General features: G+C 50.8%; 1 protein-coding gene across 4 annotated transcripts in view; it reads left to right on the top strand.

Annotated features, from left to right (window-relative positions):
• The window catches only part of LPIN1 (lipin 1), a 45,321-nt gene extending 44,379 nt beyond the window's left edge, over window positions 1-942 (top strand). For all 4 annotated transcript variants that reach the window (XM_058668271.1, XM_058668272.1, XM_058668270.1 and 1 more), the window contains one exon: window positions 747-942. In XM_058668271.1, coding sequence (XP_058524254.1) covers window positions 747-906 — 160 coding nt within the window. In that variant the 3' untranslated portion in view covers window positions 907-942. The remainder of the gene's footprint in view (window positions 1-746) is intronic.
• Window positions 943-18,181: the final 17,239 nt, after the last annotated feature.

Raw genomic sequence — 18,181 nt, 5'->3', positions numbered from 1 at the left:
GCATGCCACCCTCCTAAGCCCTTCGAAGGCCCTTTATTAAACACACACACTTGTCCTTGTTTCATGAGCTGTTTTATGCCTCAGAACACACTAATTCTTGGAGTCTGGATTTCGAAATGCCTTTGGGTTCTTAGCAAATTGGAACTGGAGAGGGGCCCGGTGACTGTCACGGTGGCGTCTGGGGACGAGTGGGAGGCCTAGGTGGCCCAACCACTCTGCTCGAGGTGCCTGGTGGTCTGGGGAGGCATAGTGGCGTTACAGGCTCTGACACTCACGCAGGGGCCTGGCCTGACTGCAGAGGCCGCAGGGGGAGGGACACTGGACGGAGCATGGAGAAAGCTGCTTTAATCTGCTCGGCTCTCGCCTGAGGTCTGCAGGGGCAGGATCCTGGCAGAGTGGGGGTCCACAGAGTGCCCGTTCCACCTTACGGGATCGCTCGGGGCACTCTTAATTCTCCTGTTAGGGCCTGGCTACCTTCATCTTCCTCCCTTTCAGCGGAGGAGGTGGTGGCTCGGAGAGCTGTGTGCCCAGGATGGACGCAGCCTCGGGCTGGCTGTGAGCCCCGGCCGGGGCGTGTGTGGCCGGCCCCGTCACCTGTGCGTGCATCGGCCGCCTTCCTCTGTGCCCCGGCCTGTGCGTGACCGGCTCTGCCAGTGTAACCGTGCAGGGAGGCCCGAGGTTGGGTGAAGGAGGCCGTGGCCTCCGTGCCCTGGCACCGGGCGCTGACCACGCCGTTCTTCCCGCAGGTACGTGCGGCTCTGTGAGGTGGTCGACCACGTCTTCCCTCTGCTGAGAAGAAGCCATTCTTCAGACTTCCCCTGCTCCGACACCTTCAGCAACTTCACCTTCTGGCGGGAGCCGCCGCCGCCCTTCGAGAACCAGGACGTCCACTCGGCCTCGGCGTGAGGCCGCGCGCGGCTTCGGCCATGCTCCGCCTCGCCTCCGCCTCTTCTCCGCCTGACTGTCGCCATTAAAGGATAGCTTGAGGGCACCGTGGCGCTGCGAGCCTGATTGACGGAAGCTGCAGACACTTCCGCCCGGCGTCCCGTCAGCGCCCGCGGCCGCCATGGGGCGCCTGTGCGCGGCTGAGGCGCTGGGCCCGGCCGGCTGGGCGCTGCTTCCCGGCTGCCCGGCGCCGCCTCGCCATGGCTGAGGACCGGACCGTGTGAGGAAGGCGGGACAGGGACGGTTCTTGGTAGGAAGGGCGGTGGGGGGACCCCGCCCGCCTCTGCCCGAGCCAGGCCCAGGCCTCTGGTTCAAGATGGCCCATGGCGTTGGCGCATCCCCCTCCCCCTCATCCCCGGTCGCTCCGTGTTTCGTGACCTTCGCGAAGCTGGCATATTTATGCCTTAATGCACCTGCGGCAGATGTTTTATTTAGAATGCGCTGTGTCTAGCTCCACTGCCTTAAACCAAAAGGACGGTAAATGCCACTGAGGCCGGGTGGGCCTCTGCCAGCCTCCCGAGCTCCTTGTTGACCACATGTCCTCGGCCAAGTCCCTGCGACGCTGGGTCTTGCCGGGAGTGCTAGCGGCGTGAAGGAATCGGGTTGTATTCTTGGCTGCTATTATTTATTACTTTTGGGCTACTGAGCCAGGGTTTTCCTCACGTTCTTTCAGTTACAACTGTCCTTGGGCTATTCAAAGGCTGTCTGTGTTGGATTGTCCCAGGAGGCTTATTTCTGTGCATCTCAGGCACTAGAATTTATGAGTAATTGATTTTTGTAAATCAGCCTCTTCCATTCAAATTAAGCGCAGGTGAGAAAGTATTAATCTGAGTGGTGTTCTTGAAGCTGATAGAAGGAGAGCCTCTTGGCTGTTGAAATTTATTGTAGCAAAGAACAATGTGAAAAGCAAGAGAATTATTTTGGTGACAGATTTTGCTTTACTTTTTGAAGTATTATTTTTTTAAAGAGTGTTTTATGCTGATGATTGAAATGCTTTCCTATTTACAGTTCCTTGGTAAGATGCACAGGAATCAGAATCAGAGCCACTGAAGGAAACCTTACTCTTTCTGTGAAAGAAAATGTGGCGTTGTTGCCTTGTTGCAGCCGATGGGCTCTGTCAGCAGCAGGCACCTGTGCTGGGGTGGTGGATGTACATGGAAACAGAGACTTGCACAGGCAGATTTCTCATGGAGATATTAACAAGAATTAGAGTCCCATCTTAGCTCGTTTCTCTGGGCCTGCTCCCAGGGGTACATAGAAGCCACAGTAATTATTTTTGAGTACTTTTTAACTGCTGGGATCCAAATATAAGCTCTCAGACCTGCCAAGGTTCTGCTGGTACAGGGGAGGGATGCTGACCTGAAGGTGGGTGCCCGCCCACTCCTCACATGGCTCATCCCCAAGTATGCTGAATCTTGAACTTCTACATCATTGTACCCCAAACAGAGCATGTCTTCCGGAAAGTAACAGTGGCAGATCTGTGTGTCAAGTTCAGTGTGAGCCCTGCCACTCTGCAGTATTAACACTTGCCTTGTACTTCCAGCAGGGCTTGTTTGGGGGCCACACCAACCCATGGCCAAGTTGGTTTACCTTTCTATGCTGACTGCCACCCAGTGACCACCTCCCCAAGGTTGTGTGCAGGAATGCTGTGTTTGGACACTCATGTCAAAGGTAGCCTGCGGAAGTGGGTCACTCCATTGTGACAGGTCATCAGATGCTTATCACATGTGATGGGAAAAAAACCCTGTGTACCTGGTATATTGAAAAAAAAATACACTAGGTACATTGGGGGAAGAAATGATGACATGTTTAAAGTAAATTCCTTTTTTTAATTTGTAAGGTTCAGTTCACTGCTTTGAATATATTTTATTCACAGAATCTGGACTGTATTTGTATATGCTGGTGCAATGATAAAAATCACTGTAGTAATTTCATTGTGTTGTGCTGGATTCAAAGCTAGGAAATATTATAATAAATGAGAATGATGAAAGACTTCACTGAAATTTGGGTATGCAAAATTTTTAAATGTTGTTGTTTTGAGAGACAGAGAAAAGTAAGCTCCAGTGTTGGGATTTACTCTCCACGTGCCTGCAGTGGCCGGGGCTGGGCCGGGGCTGAAGCTGGAGCTGGGAATGCAAACCAGGTCTCCCACGTGGGTGACGGGAACCATCAGAAACTGTCTTCCGGGGTCCACGTTGGCAAGTCAGAGCTGGGGATCAATGTGGGATGCAGGCATCCTAACCGGATCTGTTTTGCTGAAGATTTTTTTTTTTAAATTGGGAGGTAGAGTGACAGAAAAAGGGAGGGTTAGAAAACCAGGTTCCCATGTGCTGGTTTACTCCCCAAATGGTTGCAGTGACCTGGGATGGACTAGGGTGGAGGCAGAAGTCAGGAACTCTAACTGGGCATGCCAAGTGGGTGGCAGGAACCCAAGACCCCAGGACATTCTAGTGCTTTCCCAGGTGCACTAGTAGGGAGCTGGATTGGAAGTGGAGCTGCTGGGACTCAGAGCAGTGCTCTGGTTAAGAGATGCCCACGTTGAAAGCAGAAGCACACTGCCGTCTCCTTTGCTGGTGTCTTAACTGCTTCGCCCAGCATCTGCCCTGGTGTGTGAGCTGTATTTCTGAGCATGTCACTCTGGAGCCAGTGGGTTGTTGTAGGTTCAGGTGCCAGCACTGTGTGTGAGTGGGAGGGATGGAGGAGTCAGGAGGTGGTAACTGGCCCAGCTCAGGTGGGTTTGCCGTCCTGAGGTTCTTAGGCTTTGGAGTATGAAAATTCATTGATTTTAATTTCAACATTCTTGGCTGATGGAGTCTTGGAAGCTTTAAATGGCGTAATTCTTGTTCTGTGTGCCATCCACATTGCCAGAGACTTCTGTTGACCTGCCTGTGTCTGCCTAGGCATTTTGGAGTGGATGGAAGGACATGAGCCTCTCGAAATCAGTGTGCAGGTGCTCTCACGAGTACAATGAGATGAAAAAGTGCAAACTCCGGTCTGCAGCCATCGATGGCCACGCCCCCTGGCCGCCCGGGGGTCTCCTCCCCATTCTTGGGCTGCTGTGTGAGCTGTCACTGGTTCAATAGCGTGTGTCTCCCCATGCGTCGACTGATTCCTGAGTACTGAAGATGCTTTATAACCTGTTTGAACAGAGTTGAGATAGCAGTGCCCATCACCCTTGCATGGGAGGCCAAAGGACAGCTGGAGTCATCTCTGTTGGCTATGGGCCTGAGAATACATGCGGCCCTTGGCCCACAGCAGGACCAGAGTAGTGACACGGCAGGCCAGCTGCCTGCAGCAGGTGCTCAGTCCCATCCAGTGGTTCCAGCGTCCCCTTGACCCTCACTCAGTGGCCTTCCCAGTTGTGTCTATTTTGTCTCCAGATGGTGAGAATGGCACTGTGTTCCCTCTCTTAGGAGGTTGGGGAAAGCCTCTAGGATTTCTGCTTGTTGCTTCTGGCCCTTTCCATTGTCTACAACCTTGACAGGAGGCCATGTCACTTGGCAAGCCAAGCATGGGCTGGGAGGAAACTGGAAAACCCAACGGGTGCAGCTATGGGCCTGGATGACCACTGGGGGGCACCATTGCTTTTTGTTTGACAGCACAACCTTTTTAAAAAAAACAGGACTGCTCTGACAAAGGCCTCCCTTTCTGGGTAGTCCTGGACTTGGAGAGCCATCAGGTGCAGTCAGTTTGGACTTGGGGAGAGAGGAGGGAATTCTCAGAGGGGGCTGTTTTTGGCATCAAACAGTCTCCAGTTGGTATAACCCAAATTTCGAAATCACTGGCTTGGAGAAAGGAACAGAATGTGGCTCTTGTTGTTCATATCTAAAAAGCACGTGGAGCCTCCTGGCCTGGCAGCTCCAGCCTCAGGGTCCTGGTGGAAAACAGATTGCTGGAGTGAGTGAATAGCCTAGTGGCTGAGACACCCATTTCTCCTACCTCATCCTGAATCAGCTTCCCACCCTTGTGGGCCCTGGGTGGCAGCGGGCAGGTGATGGTTCATGGAGTCGGGTCTCTGCAACCCACGTGGGAGATCTGGATGGAGTTCCCAGCTCCCAGCTTTCACCTGGCCTAGCCACCTGCCTGCTGCCACCCAGGGCACATTTAGAAAGTGAATCAGCATAAGGGAGCTTGCTCTGTCTGTGTGTCTCTCAAAAATAAATAAAAATTTCTTGGGTCCTCACCTACAGAATTAGACTGGGCAGTAGGTGGTGTGTGTGTGTGGTAGTGGGGGATTTCAGGCTTGCTCGTGGACAGACACCGACCTTAGATGTGGTGTAAGCCCTGGGTCCTACACGCATGTGACTCGTGTGGACAGATCTGCTTGCACTAGACTGAGCCCTCGGGAAGCCGTGAGTGGATCCTCTGGCTTTAGTCACGCTCCCGAAAAGGAGCTTGGGGATCCAGGACGACTGCCTGCCTCCTGCCTGCGTCACCAGGTGCGCCGTGATCCTTTGACGCAGAGCTGCTGGGTGCTGGGTGCTGAGATGGGAGCCTGAGCAGGCAGAGGGCATTCCAGGCGGGGCAGCTGGCAGGGCGGTGCGTGCAAGGAGGCGCTGACTTGGGCTGTGCCCACGTTGCTAATGGCTGCTTCCCTCTCCAGCCCCAGCGCCTCGAGGTGCCTGTCCTCGTGCCAGCCATCTTTTCATTGGTGCAGGAAGTCCATTCAGCCCGACGTTGCCTTTAATGAGTTTTGCAAGCAAGTGGCCTCTTCCTGTGACTCATTCTGTCTTTTGTGCACCGGAGGTTGTGGTTTTGAGTTTCACTCTGGAGAGGAACCGCGGCTTCTGCAGCTTTCTCCGCCTGGAATCTGAACAAGTCGCATTCAGTGTGCAACACAGCAGTGTAGGTGGAGGGGCAGCTAGTCCTCTTTCTGCTCCGACGGTAAAAACATCCTTTTCCGAGAGGCTCGACGGAGCCAGGCTGGGGAGAAGCACTTTGCCTGTTCCTCTCCTGGTGACTCCGCGGTTTCACTTTTGTTCTTTGTCTTCTTGATTCGTATTTCAGGGGATCCCAAGAATGAACAGGGCTTGCAGGTTGAGTTAGGCTGATAGCCCCTTAGGCAGAAAGAGACTGGATTTTAGGTTACACTTTGGGTTTTCTTTCATGTGGCACACAAAGGCATGAGGGATGCTGGCAATCGGGGTAATTTCTGGTACAGTGAAATGTTTTGCGCTGGCCTTTCTGCAGCAGTCAGCCAGGGGACCCAATTACTGATACCTTTCTTAGGATTAATGAGTGTGTGTTACATGGACAGATAGGAGTATGCACTATATTGCATTTCTCTACAGAGTCAAGCAATACGTTGGGTTATCTTCAAAACATTAGTGTTAGATTCACTTACTGTTATATATCTTTATTTAAGAATGTACAAACATCAAACAGCAGTCTTACGTAGTATGAAACCACAAGTAATATTTAAATGACCACATGCTACCAGCTGCATTTAATATTGAGTGCAGATAAAGACAACACTAACAGAGTTTTGGGTCATGCATGGTGAAAGCCATTGATACACTGTGACTGTGGAATGTTGTAGGTGCTGAGTTCAGGCAGCATTGATACACTGTGGCTGTGGAATGTTGTAGGTGCTGAGTTCAGGCAGCATTGATATACTGTGGCTGTGGAACGCTGCAGGTGCCGAGTTCAGGCAGCATTGATGCACTGTGGCTGTGGAACGCTGCAGGTGCTGAGTTCAGGGCAGATGGATTGGTGCTTCCTGTTTAATTTTACCTTAATTCTTCCAGCTTGTGAGCATTAAGCCTGACCATTAAGATCATCATTCTTGTTTCCAGTGACAAAGTACAATATGGGAAACTTCCTGTTCTGCATTTATGTTTGATTGCTGAGATTGTCACGGCAGGAATGGGTCCCTGCTTGGTCCCTGGTCTTGGAGGACAGAAGCGTGGCTGGCCGGGGCATTGGTGAGTTGTGCCAGAGACTGCTGTCCAGGCCGCATTGTTCTGGCCTCCAGCAGCTCTGCTCCGTGTGCCGGGCACCCTGGTTTGGATGCTAAAGGACCTTTTGGTTGCTTGAGCCGTCCCTAGCCTTAGGGCTTGGTTTGGGAGGCTTCTCACCACTCCTCTGCTGTGATGGGAGCTTTCACTGAGCCAAGTGGGCACCAGTGGGCCAGCTCAAATTCCCAAAGTCACAGACCCCCTGGCAAGCTGTATTGGAAGTGGCTGCGATCTGAGGCCAGATACCTCCATGTCTCCACAGCTGGCGAATTCCTTCCTTCTGGCTGTCTAGGCTGCTGAGTAGTTTCAGTGGGTCAGGCTGCCAGTGCATGAGGGTTCTGCAGGCTGATGCCGTGTGAGGAGGCCCAATGCTGCCCAGGTCACAGCAACCCCCTTCCTTGGGGAGGCAGGAGGAGCGGTTCCCAGACCTGTGCAGGTGCTGACAACTCTCCCCTAATGTAGGTCCTGCCAAGGACGAGGGTGACGCTGTTTCCGAAGAACGTTTTCTCATATGGAGTTGCTTGGTTTGAGAGCAAGTGGGGGGTGGTCAGGTGAGAAGCCATGCATGGATCTGGGGGACCCTGGGATGGGAGACAGCCTTCTCTAAGGACTGGGGAAGTGTTCTGCACCTTTTATTTCCACAGGCAGCTTCTGTTCAGGAATGGGGGTTGGGTAGCCGAGCAGCATCCATATCCTTAAGGTGTGTACTGCATCACGGAGTTCCCTGGAGAACAGGTGGGGAAGGAGTCTTAGCTTAGTACAACACTGTGAGATGAGGGTGACTTTGGTGGCTTCTGGCTCACATGCACACTCACCTCCCCAACCTGTGACACCAGGCTGTGGAGTGGGGAGTTCTGACATACCCTGGACATCCCTGGCGAGGAGGAGGAAGAAAGGACCATGGCCTTGGCCTCAGAGGAAGCAGCATTTTGGGGTCAACAATGTTTTTGGGTGTATGGAATCATCAGCTAATGTATGGAAATTGAATTAAGATATAGAGGGTAGTTTAAGGGGTGTCAAAATACAATGTAGGAGAGGGTGAGCTGTGTAACGGGCTTTTATGCATCTGTGGGAGGCGCTCACCGTGCTGTGGATAAGGCACACCTTCCTGCAGCCACCCTGCTTGTAACTGGCTGCTGAGTTTGTTGACCTGCTCCTTTTTTTAGGCTCTTTTTTTTTTATATTTTATTATTATTATTATCATTTTATGATACAGTTCCATAGGCTCCTGGCATTTCCCTTATCCCAGCCCCAATTCCACCCCCCCTGCCTAGTTCCTCTATATCATTACTAAAGTATAGTTCTTCATACACAGTCATATGTCCATCGTTGCGGGCATGGACAATGGCAGAGAGTCCAGCATCCTATTGTCAAGATATAGTAAACAGTTTCATTGTAAGTCCATCTTTGTCTGGAAGTAGAAATGCATACTGCATTGTATCCTCACATCTGGATGTTAATCTCTGTTTCACAGCTACTGTACATCCCCTTAAATGAAAAGTCATGATACAAAATCAACCATAGAAAGAAAGAAAAATAGGAATTTACAATGCCATGAAGTTAAATGACATGTTACTAGATATGACAGTCTCCATTACACAGCTACTATACATCCCCTTAAATGAAAAGCCACAAAACAAAATCAACCTCAGGAAGAAAAAAGAAATTAACAACACCATGAAGTTAAATAACATGCTACTAAATGACTAACGTGTAGCTGAAGAAATGAAAATCAAGAACCTTCTTTAAGAAAATGATGCTACTCTATGATCTATGAGTCATTGAATGATTTAATCAGAAGAAAGTGTTTTGAAGAGATGAAACTAACCGAAAACATCAAATCCCATGAGATATAATTTCCGCTGATTTTTGTTGGTGAAGTGTGTCCCTTCTAGACAATAAATAGATGGGTTTTGTTTTTAATCCAGTCTACTAATCTTATGACGTTTGATAGAGCTTAAGCCGTTTACATTCAGGGTTAATATATACGGATGGTATTTTGGTCCTGTCATTTTAGCAATGGGTTGTTCATTGGTTTAGTCTTCTGTTGTCATTTTACTGGGATGTTCTTCCCATTTGCCTTTGGTTTTGGTGGGTGCTATTCCTCTTTTCTGTCAAGAGAACATCTTGAAGTATCCTTTGTAGGGCAGGTTTGAAAGAGGCAAATTCTTTTAACTTTTCTTGACTGTGGAAGAATTTTATTTCATTTTCAAAGACAAAGGAAAGTTTTGCTGGGTACATTATCCTGGGCCAGCAATTTTTTGCTTTTAGAATCTGGGATATATCGCTCCATTTTCTTCTGGCCTGTAGAGTTTCCTGTGGGAGATCTCCTGTGAGTTTAATTGGCATTCCTTTATATGTCAATTGACTTTTTTCACGTGCACATTTAAGGATCTTTTCCTTATGTTCGATTGAAGAGAACTTGGTGATCATGTGTCTTGGTGAAGATCTCTTTTGGTCAAGCCTGTTGGGAGTTCTATGCCCTTCTTGGATGTTGTTTCCCAATTCTTTCTCCAGATAGGGAAATTTTCCTCTATTATTTCATTAAATGTGTTTGTAAAACCAGTTTCTCTTTCTGCACCTTCTGGGACTCCCATAACTCTTATATTTGGCCTCTTAATAGTGTCTTTCAATTCTTGAATACTTTTTTTGGCATGATGCAGCTCTGCTTCCAGTTTTTTGTTTGTTTCCCCCTGATGACAGGAGATATCTTCCAATTCTGAGATTCTTTCTTCTGCTTGCTTCATTCTACTTTGGAGACTCTCCACTGTACTTTTAATTTGCTCTACTGTGTTCTTAATTCCTGATATATCAGCCTTGATTTGCTTTATTGCTTCCTTAAATTATTTGAACTCTTGTGTGTGCTTCTCATTGTGGATCAGAAGCTTTAAAATGAGAGTTTTATGAATTCTGTGTGCCCCATTTTCTTGATGTCTTCCTCAGTTAACTCTGAGGTTGGCATAGGGTTTTGCGCTTTTGCAGGGGAGTTTTCAATAATATTCATTGTGCCTTTATCTCTTCTTTTGCTCTTGATCATTGTACTTCTGGTTAGCAGAGTCTTCTCTTTGGGGTAGGTTTCTAAGCTCTGTCACCCACAGGTCTACAGTTTGGTTTTACTTATTGCCGTTGGTACACAACTCTTTGCTTGCAGCCACTTGTGCCACTCCCTCCAGTGAGTTCCAGGTCTGGGTTCTTATGTTAGATTTCCACCAAGAACTCCGTAGCCCCAACTCCTGGCTGACCAATCTCCACCTCCTGTGATAAAGTGCTGAGGTTGCACCGTTGTCTCTGCAACCTTTCTCCCACTTCCGGTTGGGACCTGTTCCTTTTTTTAAAAAAAAAAATTATTTTTGATTATTTTTACATGGTTGATTAGGATGTCAAGGGTCAAGGGTTAGAGGAAAGTGGGTGGGACCATTGTTACTACATTTCTCTTTTTGTGTTCCTATATCTGGGAGAAGGGGGGGAGAGAAGGGGAAACCACACCAGCCTCCCAACCACCTTTTTACTATATGTGCTGCCGAAGCGAGCACACCCAACCACCTTCGTACCCTGGGATGGAGGACTATCACCCAGTGCCATCCAAGGGTTCTGCTCAAGTGGTTTTGATAGTTCTGTAGTTCTGAATTGCTGTTGATCTTGCCGCTCAAGTGTGATGGAATCCCTCCAGGATCCACTGGCTGACATAGTCCACCTTAGACTCTGTTTGCCTATATATATATATTTTTTTTTTTTTAATTATTTATTATTTAACTTCAGTAATTACATTGTATTATGGGGTAGTTAATTTGTTCTGTCCTCTGTTATGGTACCAAGTGTCCTCTGCAGTCTCCGATGTACTGCCATATCCTCCATATGCTGTCCACCTCTTCGTCTAAGCCACTGGGGAGGCCCAGCTCTGACACGTGCACTCCATGATCAGACCGTGGAACCCGCACTTCTCTTCATGGTTGGAATTCTGAGTCCAGCAATTCAGTTGGGGTGATCCCCAAAGAAACCTCATCTGAGGTGATCCCATACCTGATTCTTGTGCATGCTTGCCAGCACAGGGTCTGGCTCAGTCCATCACCCATTGAAGCCTATGTGCACACGGTTGTAGTTAAATTTGCTGGGTCAGTTCTGTCTCCAGCCCCATCTCATGCAAACCAATGGGTGCTGCAGCCCAGCCCGATTCTGCCCACCACACACTCGGCCTTCATGAACACCAGTGGGAGCTGTGGCCCAGTCAGAGTGACCAGCAATAAACCCTACCATGTCTGCCCCCACCCTGGTTCCCATGCTTGCTTATACAGCAGACTGGTCCAGACTGTCCCACATCCCATTCAGATCTCATGTCAATGGGCATTGAAGCCTAGTTCAACCCAACCAACCTCACTATCCACACCGGTGCTGGCAGGTGCTACTCTGTGTCTAGCCATGTCTGCCCCAGCCCTGGTTCTCATGTTCACCATTGGGAATGGTAACCCAAGAGGGAGGTGCCCTCAGTTTCCTAACTGTCGCACTCCCAGATCTTACACTGTCCAGGTGGTTCTGCAGTTTAGTTTGACAAGAATTTTTCCCCAGTGCCAGCATCTGCCAGCTGATGCTGTGGCAAAGCCCAGCCAGCTTGTACCCACTCTGGCTTATGCATGTACCAGTGGGTACAGTCAGCCCAGCCTGACTCTCCCCCTCTCCCAGCTCACATGCAGGCCAACAGGTGTTGTAGCCCTACTTAGCCTGGTCTGCCCCCGTCCCAGCTCTCATGCTCACCAGTGGGAGCAGTGGCCCAGAAGGGAGCCACAGGCAGCTCCCCTGCTGGGTTCACCCCCTCCCTTCCTGGGTCTCACATATGCTGGTTGGGCGCTACAGTCCAGTCTGGCATGGCCTGCCTCACCTTGGCATTTGCTGGTGAGTGCTGTAGCTTGGCCTGCCAGGCTGCCCTCAGTTCCAGCTCACACTGGTGGAGGCCACAGCCTAGCCCAGCTGGTCAGCCCCTAGTCCTGGCGCTAATATGAACTGGTTGGTGTTGTGCCATGACGTGGCTTATCCCATACTTCTTTCTGGTTCTCAGATCTGCCAGCAGGTGATATGAACAGGCCTGCCTGGCTTGCCCCCCACCCCAGACCTGAGCCATATGTGTTCCGGTGGGTGCTGTAACCATCCTGTCGGTGGATCCTGTGATGCACCCTGGGCTGAGCTGCTCAAGACCAAGCTGCTCCCTGTCTTGACTCGCTTTATTTATTTTAATTTTTTAAAGATTTATTTATTTCTATTGGAAAGTCAGATATACAGAGAGGAGGAGAGAGAGAGAGAGAGAGAGAGAGAGAGAGATCTTCCGTCAACTGATTCACTCCCCATGTGACCACAATGGCTGGCACTGAGCCAATCCGAAGCCAGGATCCAGGAGCCCCTTCCAGGTCTCCTGTGCCGGTGCAGGGTTCCAAGACTTTGGGCCATCTTCTACTGCTCCCCCAGGCCACAGGCAGGGAGCTGGATGGGAAGTGGGGCCTCTGGGATTAGAACTGACGTCCATATGGGATCCTGGTATGTGCAAGGTGAGGACTTTAGTTACTAGGCTAATGTGCTGGGCCCCCTGTCTTGGTTCTTATGCTCATCTGCAGGAACTGCATCCCCACCGAGGAGTTCCCCAATCTCCTCCATCAAAACCTCTCCTCGTGGCAGGGCACCCGAGCACCCCGGGCAGCATGGCTACCCGAGGTTTGAGACGCTCAGGCCTCCCAAAACCTCTCCTGATGCCAGATGTCACGCACACCTCTGGGTCCCCGCCCAGCCTGACTTAGTGCACCTCTTATCCTAGCAGAAACAATGGCCTTTCCCGACTGGCCTGCACCCTTTCTGGTTCTAACTGTTGGGCACTACAGCCCAGCCAAACCTTTGACCTGCTCCTTAAAGCAAGGCTGCTGGGGACTTCTCTCCCTGGCCTGTGGGTGGATCCTGCAGGGATGCACCCTCAATGTCCTTGCTTGTCCATGGCTGCCACCTTTCACTTCTCTCCCTGGAGTAAGCCTCAGCGCTCTCCGAGGGCACAGCCTCTGCGCTCTGTGCCCTCTGCACTGGCCCACACCAAGCTCTCTGTGCATCAGAAGCTGTAAGCCATGACCCAGGGGGAAGTTGCAGTATCGTAGTTGTTATCAAGTCACTTTCGACGATGGGTAACTCCATTTCATGGAGGAATCTTTTGAAAATGCAGAGTACAGAGACTTGCCCAGGCCGTTCTGGTAAAGGCAGAGCCAGCACGCAGGCCTCCAAATCCAACCAGGTCACACAGTCGTCAGACACTGTCCCCCTGTTTCAAAGGTGGGCACTGTCCGCACCTAGAGGGACAGTCATATGGGAGACCATCGGGGCAGTGGAGGTACTGTGGGGCAGTACCATGTCGTGTGCCAGCTCACTGCATGAGCCAGCCTGCAGAGCTGCCTGCGCAAGCTGTCCTGGCTGGGCTGGTGATGGGGTGGGGACGTGGAGTGGGGAACCGGCCACAGGGAGGACTCTATGTATTACTCAGGGTTGAGTCACTGTGGGCTTCACAGTGCATTGGCTTTTAAAAAAAAAAACTCACATGTTTTAAAAAAAAGGGGTAAGCACTTCCTGTTTTGACCAGGAGCAAATGCAAACCAGACCCTGTTGCTGTCACCCAGCGGAGCTTGGCCGTTTGATCCAGAAATGGCTGTCAGGGCCCAGCTGTGCTCGGGTGGGAGATGGAGCCCATGTCCCGAGTACTCCTCCAAGATGCAAAGACACCTGCTTCTGGTGAGCTGGCAGCTTTGCCAGGTGTGTGGCATTGGCTGTCCACCCCAGAGCATGAGCTGGCAGCTTTGCCAGGTGTGTGGCATTGGCTGTCCACCCCAGAGCATGAGCTGGCAGCTTTGCCGGATGCATAGCACTGACTGGCCACTCCAGAGTGTGAGATGGCAGCTTTGCCAGGTGTGTGGCACCGACTGGCCACCCTAGAGCATGAGCTGGCAACTTTGCTGGATGCGGGGCACCGACCAGCCACCCCAGGTCATGAGGTGGCAGCTGTGCCGGGTGCAGGGCACCGACCAGTCACCCTAGAGCATAAGCTGGCAACATTGGTGTATGCGGGGCACCGACTGGCCACCCCAGGGCATGAGGTGGCAGCTGTGCTGGGTGTGGGGCACCGACTGGCCACCCCAGGGCATGAGGTGGCAGCTGTGCCATGTGTGGGGCACCTGACTGGCCATGAGCGTAAGCTGGCAACTTTGCCGGATGCGTGGCACCGACCAGCCACCCCAGGGCGTGAGGTGGCAGCTGTGCTGTATGCGGGGCATTGAGGACACTGTGTTTTTTCTCTACCATCCGTCCCTTGGGTGTGGCTGATGGACTCCAGTAGAGTAACAACACAAGGCCACGGCTCACAGTCAGCAGTGACACTCCTGATGTTTAACATCTGGGGGGGTGGGGGAAATGGCGGTTGGGGTAGCCAGAGGGACAGGGACAGGATGTGGCTGGGGTGTTGGCTGTTGCCTAAACAGTTCTGTGTTCCTTCCATGTCTGACCTCTATCACTTCTGTGCTAAACTGGTTAAAAAAAACAGGTATGCCTTTTTCACACTCCCTGCCTGTCGACTAGAGGTGGCAGTCTGTAAGGCAGAGCCACGTGATGGCAGGAGGCCTGGTCTCTAAGTCCCAGTGAGGAAGGCAGCCTGCTTCCCGCAAAATAGACTGCTTCGGTGAGGAAGTTCTGGGCAGTGAACTGAGTGATCTCAAGGTTTTCTGGGACAGCGGCTGGGGTTACCTGGCTGATGCAGGCGGTGGTGGCACAGACAACAGGTGCACTTCAGGTGGGAGAGGAGTGCAGGAGGACCCAGACCTCCCGGAGAGGGAGCCAGCAGCCCTGAGGGACAAGGGGTGTGTCACCTCAGTTTTAGAAGCTCTTCTATGTGCACTTTTTGTTATCCACCTCATCCCGTATCCTGCGTGCGTCAGAGTTTGGAGTGGCGCAGAGGAGCTGGGCCCTGCTTGGGGTATAGCAGCGTGAGGGAGCGGAGCGGAATACAGGAGCAGGAGCTGGAGGTGAGAAGCAGAATCGCTCCTGGGCAGCAGGGTTCCATCGGGGGACATGTCAGCCACTGGGATGTGCCACCACTGTGCTAACAGGCTGTCAGTGTGGGGAAGGCACTGGCGCACTGCTATTGTGAGACAGGTTGTGCTTGGGAAGGGTGTTGGGGGCTCGGATTCTGTCTGCTGCTACTCACGTGGGTTTAGCATCAAGAGAACCCTGAAACAAAGCCTTACATTTTCTTTGATGTAAAAAGCATGTGACCATGCTGATTCTCTACTAAGTTTCAGTTGTCTCAGGAAATTGTTTCTTAATGAGGTTTACTAGTTGTCTAGAATCTGAAGAATCTTTTGAAAAATAACTTTCATTTGAAAGGCAGACAGAGAAACAGAACTCTTTCATCTGTGGGTTGATTTCCAAAATGCCTGTGACAGGCAGGCCTGGGCTAGGCTCGAGTTGGGAGCCCATGACACCATCCAGGTCTCCATGTGGCTGGACACCAGTATTTCAGCCTCGTTCTCCTATTCCCAGGGTTTGCATTTGCAGGAAGCTGGGACTTGAAGCATCTACTCTGGTATGGTTGTGGGCTGCCTGAGCAGGGTTTAAGCGCTGCCTCAGATGCCCACTCGCTGGAGAGTCTTTCAGTAGCTTACTCAAATATGTCACTTCTGAGAGCCTGGGAGAAGAGGTTGGCTGAGCCAGCCAATGGTGTGACCAGGGACTGAGCAGGTGCCCTGTCTCCAACCTGGCTGTTCTTTCTGCCACTCCAGCTCCCGGCTCTGCTTCCTGTCTGAGATGCCAGTCCCACCACCACTCTGAAGGCTGCATTTTTCAGTTAGTGGAATTATGTCGGTTGACTGGGGGGTTTCCATTTGACTGTATAGACAGAATATATGCTCTGTGGGAACTTTGTGCGAAGCGTGGTTGAGGCAGTGGAGTGAGTCTGAGGTGTCTGTCCCTGTGGGGCTCACAGCTTCATGTTAGGGTGGAGTCAGGCAACACATTGTGATCTCTTGTGAGCAGGAGCCAGGGGTGTAAGGGGCTGCAGTCCTGAGCTGCAGGAGACAGGCTGTCAACTAGTGGAATCTTCTTACCCTTGATAGACAGGGACGGAGGGTGGGCTGTGGGTGTGCGTGTGTGTGCTAGGATGTGGGACACTAAAAGTATGGCCTGCACTTCTTGGCATCCAGTCTCTTGTATGTCTAACTTAAGCTGTGAAAAGTCACAAGTGCAGTATAAGTACTGCATCACTTTCATTCACCTGCTCAGTAAGAATCTAGGTACTTTCTGCTTGCCAAGAACAGTTCTGGCATTTGAGATTAGTGAAAAAAGCAATCAATAAAACAAAATCCCTGTCCCCAGGTGTTTATATTCCATATGAATAACAAATAACAAAGTGGCAATCTGACAGGGTTGCTGTAGGCAGGTGTGGTCGGGGCTCAGATGGTGATGGTGGCCCACTGGGTATATAAATAGGGATTTCAGGGGCAAAAACTTAGTCCCACACTTCCCCAGACTCAAATGCAAGCACTGCTTTACATTCAGACAAATGTGCCCCTCCCATTTTTGCCGGGCCACTCAGGTGTCTCTCACGTCCGAGCAGACCCTGCGTGGTACCATGCCCTGGAGGGAAGTCTCCAGTGGAAATGGAAGCAAGCAAATGCAATCTGAGGGATTAATATTATTATGATGATTATTGGATAATCAGGAAACAAGAAAATTTCACAGGCACCAACACTAATGTCTTCTCTTGCACTGGTGAGATGAGAAATGGGTACCAGTAGGGAGAGTAAGAAAAAAAAAACAGAGAATAAGGAAAAGAAGAATGCATCTTGGGCCTGGAAACGGGGCCTCCAATCAAGGAGAAGGATGGAGTGACTCCCAGGACGACAGCCTGTGAGTGGTCGGGGCAGGCTCTGCAGCCAGATTTCTGTATTGCTATTCTAGGAAGAGCATTACTATGAAACCAAGGACTCTCTGTGTCTCAGAAAGCTAAAGGTTATGTCCAAAGGTAAATAATCCGTAAGCTGTATGTACATGTTAGTATGTACATGTACATGTTAGTGGGATTTACAAAACTGGGTATTAGAATAAGCAGCTAAGAGGGTGGCAGAAGGTTGTCTCGGGAGCAGGAGGGTGTGCGTGGCTAGCTGTGTTGGGCGGGCGTTGGGCCTAGTGTTAAAGACACTGGTTAGCATGCCTGACTACACATTGGATAGCCTAGTTTTGTTTGTTTCTTTTTTAAAAAAAGGTTTATTTTTTATTGGAAAGTCAGATATACAGAGAGGAGGAGAGACAGAGAAGAAGTTCTTCCGCCAGACGATTCACTCCCCATGTGGCTGCAACGGCCGGTGCTGAGCCGATCCAAAGCCAGGAGCCAGGAGTTTCTTTCTGGGTCCCAAGACTTTGGGCCATCCTTGACTGCTTTCCCAGGCCACAAGCAGGGAACTGGATGGGAAGTGCGGCTGCTGGGAAATGAACCAGTGCTGATATGGAATCCCAGTGCATGCAAGGCAAGGACTTTATCCACTATGCTACCATGCTGGGCCCCTAGTTTTGTTTCTGACCTCAGCTTCCTGCTAACGCAGGCCCTGGATGGCAGCGTTGATGAGTCAGTTGGCTAGATTTCTGCCACCCAAGAGGAAGACCTGGGTCACATTGCTGGCTGTGGCTGCAGCCTGGCCCAGGCCCAGCTCCAGCCGATGTAGGCATTTGGGATGTAAGGCAGTAGATGGATGGGAGTTCTGTCTCTGTATCTCAAAGAAATTAAAAGAATAAATAGATGGAAAAACTATAAAAAATCAAGCCAACAAAACAAGGAAAAAGAAGAAAAGATTAACAGAGAAGATGGGGAGAAGTAGAGGTGGGTGACGAGGAGAGGAACGAACCGACAAGTAAGAAGACAGATGGCCACGTCGGCCTCTTGTTCCGCTGCTCTGTTCCCAGGGGCCTGTGTTCCTGTCAGCCGACTCCTCCCAGGACAGCCCCTCAGGGAACCCCACCTGACGGCCAGTTTTGAGAGTCCCTGGAGTGAGCATGCTGTAGTGCCTGGCTGGGGGTGTTTAGTATTTTCGAGTTATACTTGAAAATAAAGAAGGCATTTGGGGTGAGGGAACCCATGAATTAAATCGGGGGCTTGCGGGATGAATTATAAGAAATATTGATGATCAGGAAGCAAAAAGCTAGGATTAAGTGTGGCCTGCTCAGCTGTCAGGATGGAGTGCAGACAGGACCACCACTTGGCTCAGCTTGGCAGTGCC

The sequence above is a fragment of the Ochotona princeps genome, chromosome 8 (genome assembly GCF_030435755.1).
Source record: "Ochotona princeps isolate mOchPri1 chromosome 8, mOchPri1.hap1, whole genome shotgun sequence".
Taxonomy (NCBI): Eukaryota; Metazoa; Chordata; class Mammalia; order Lagomorpha; family Ochotonidae; genus Ochotona; species Ochotona princeps.
This window is presented reverse-complemented; position numbering and strand designations above follow the sequence as displayed.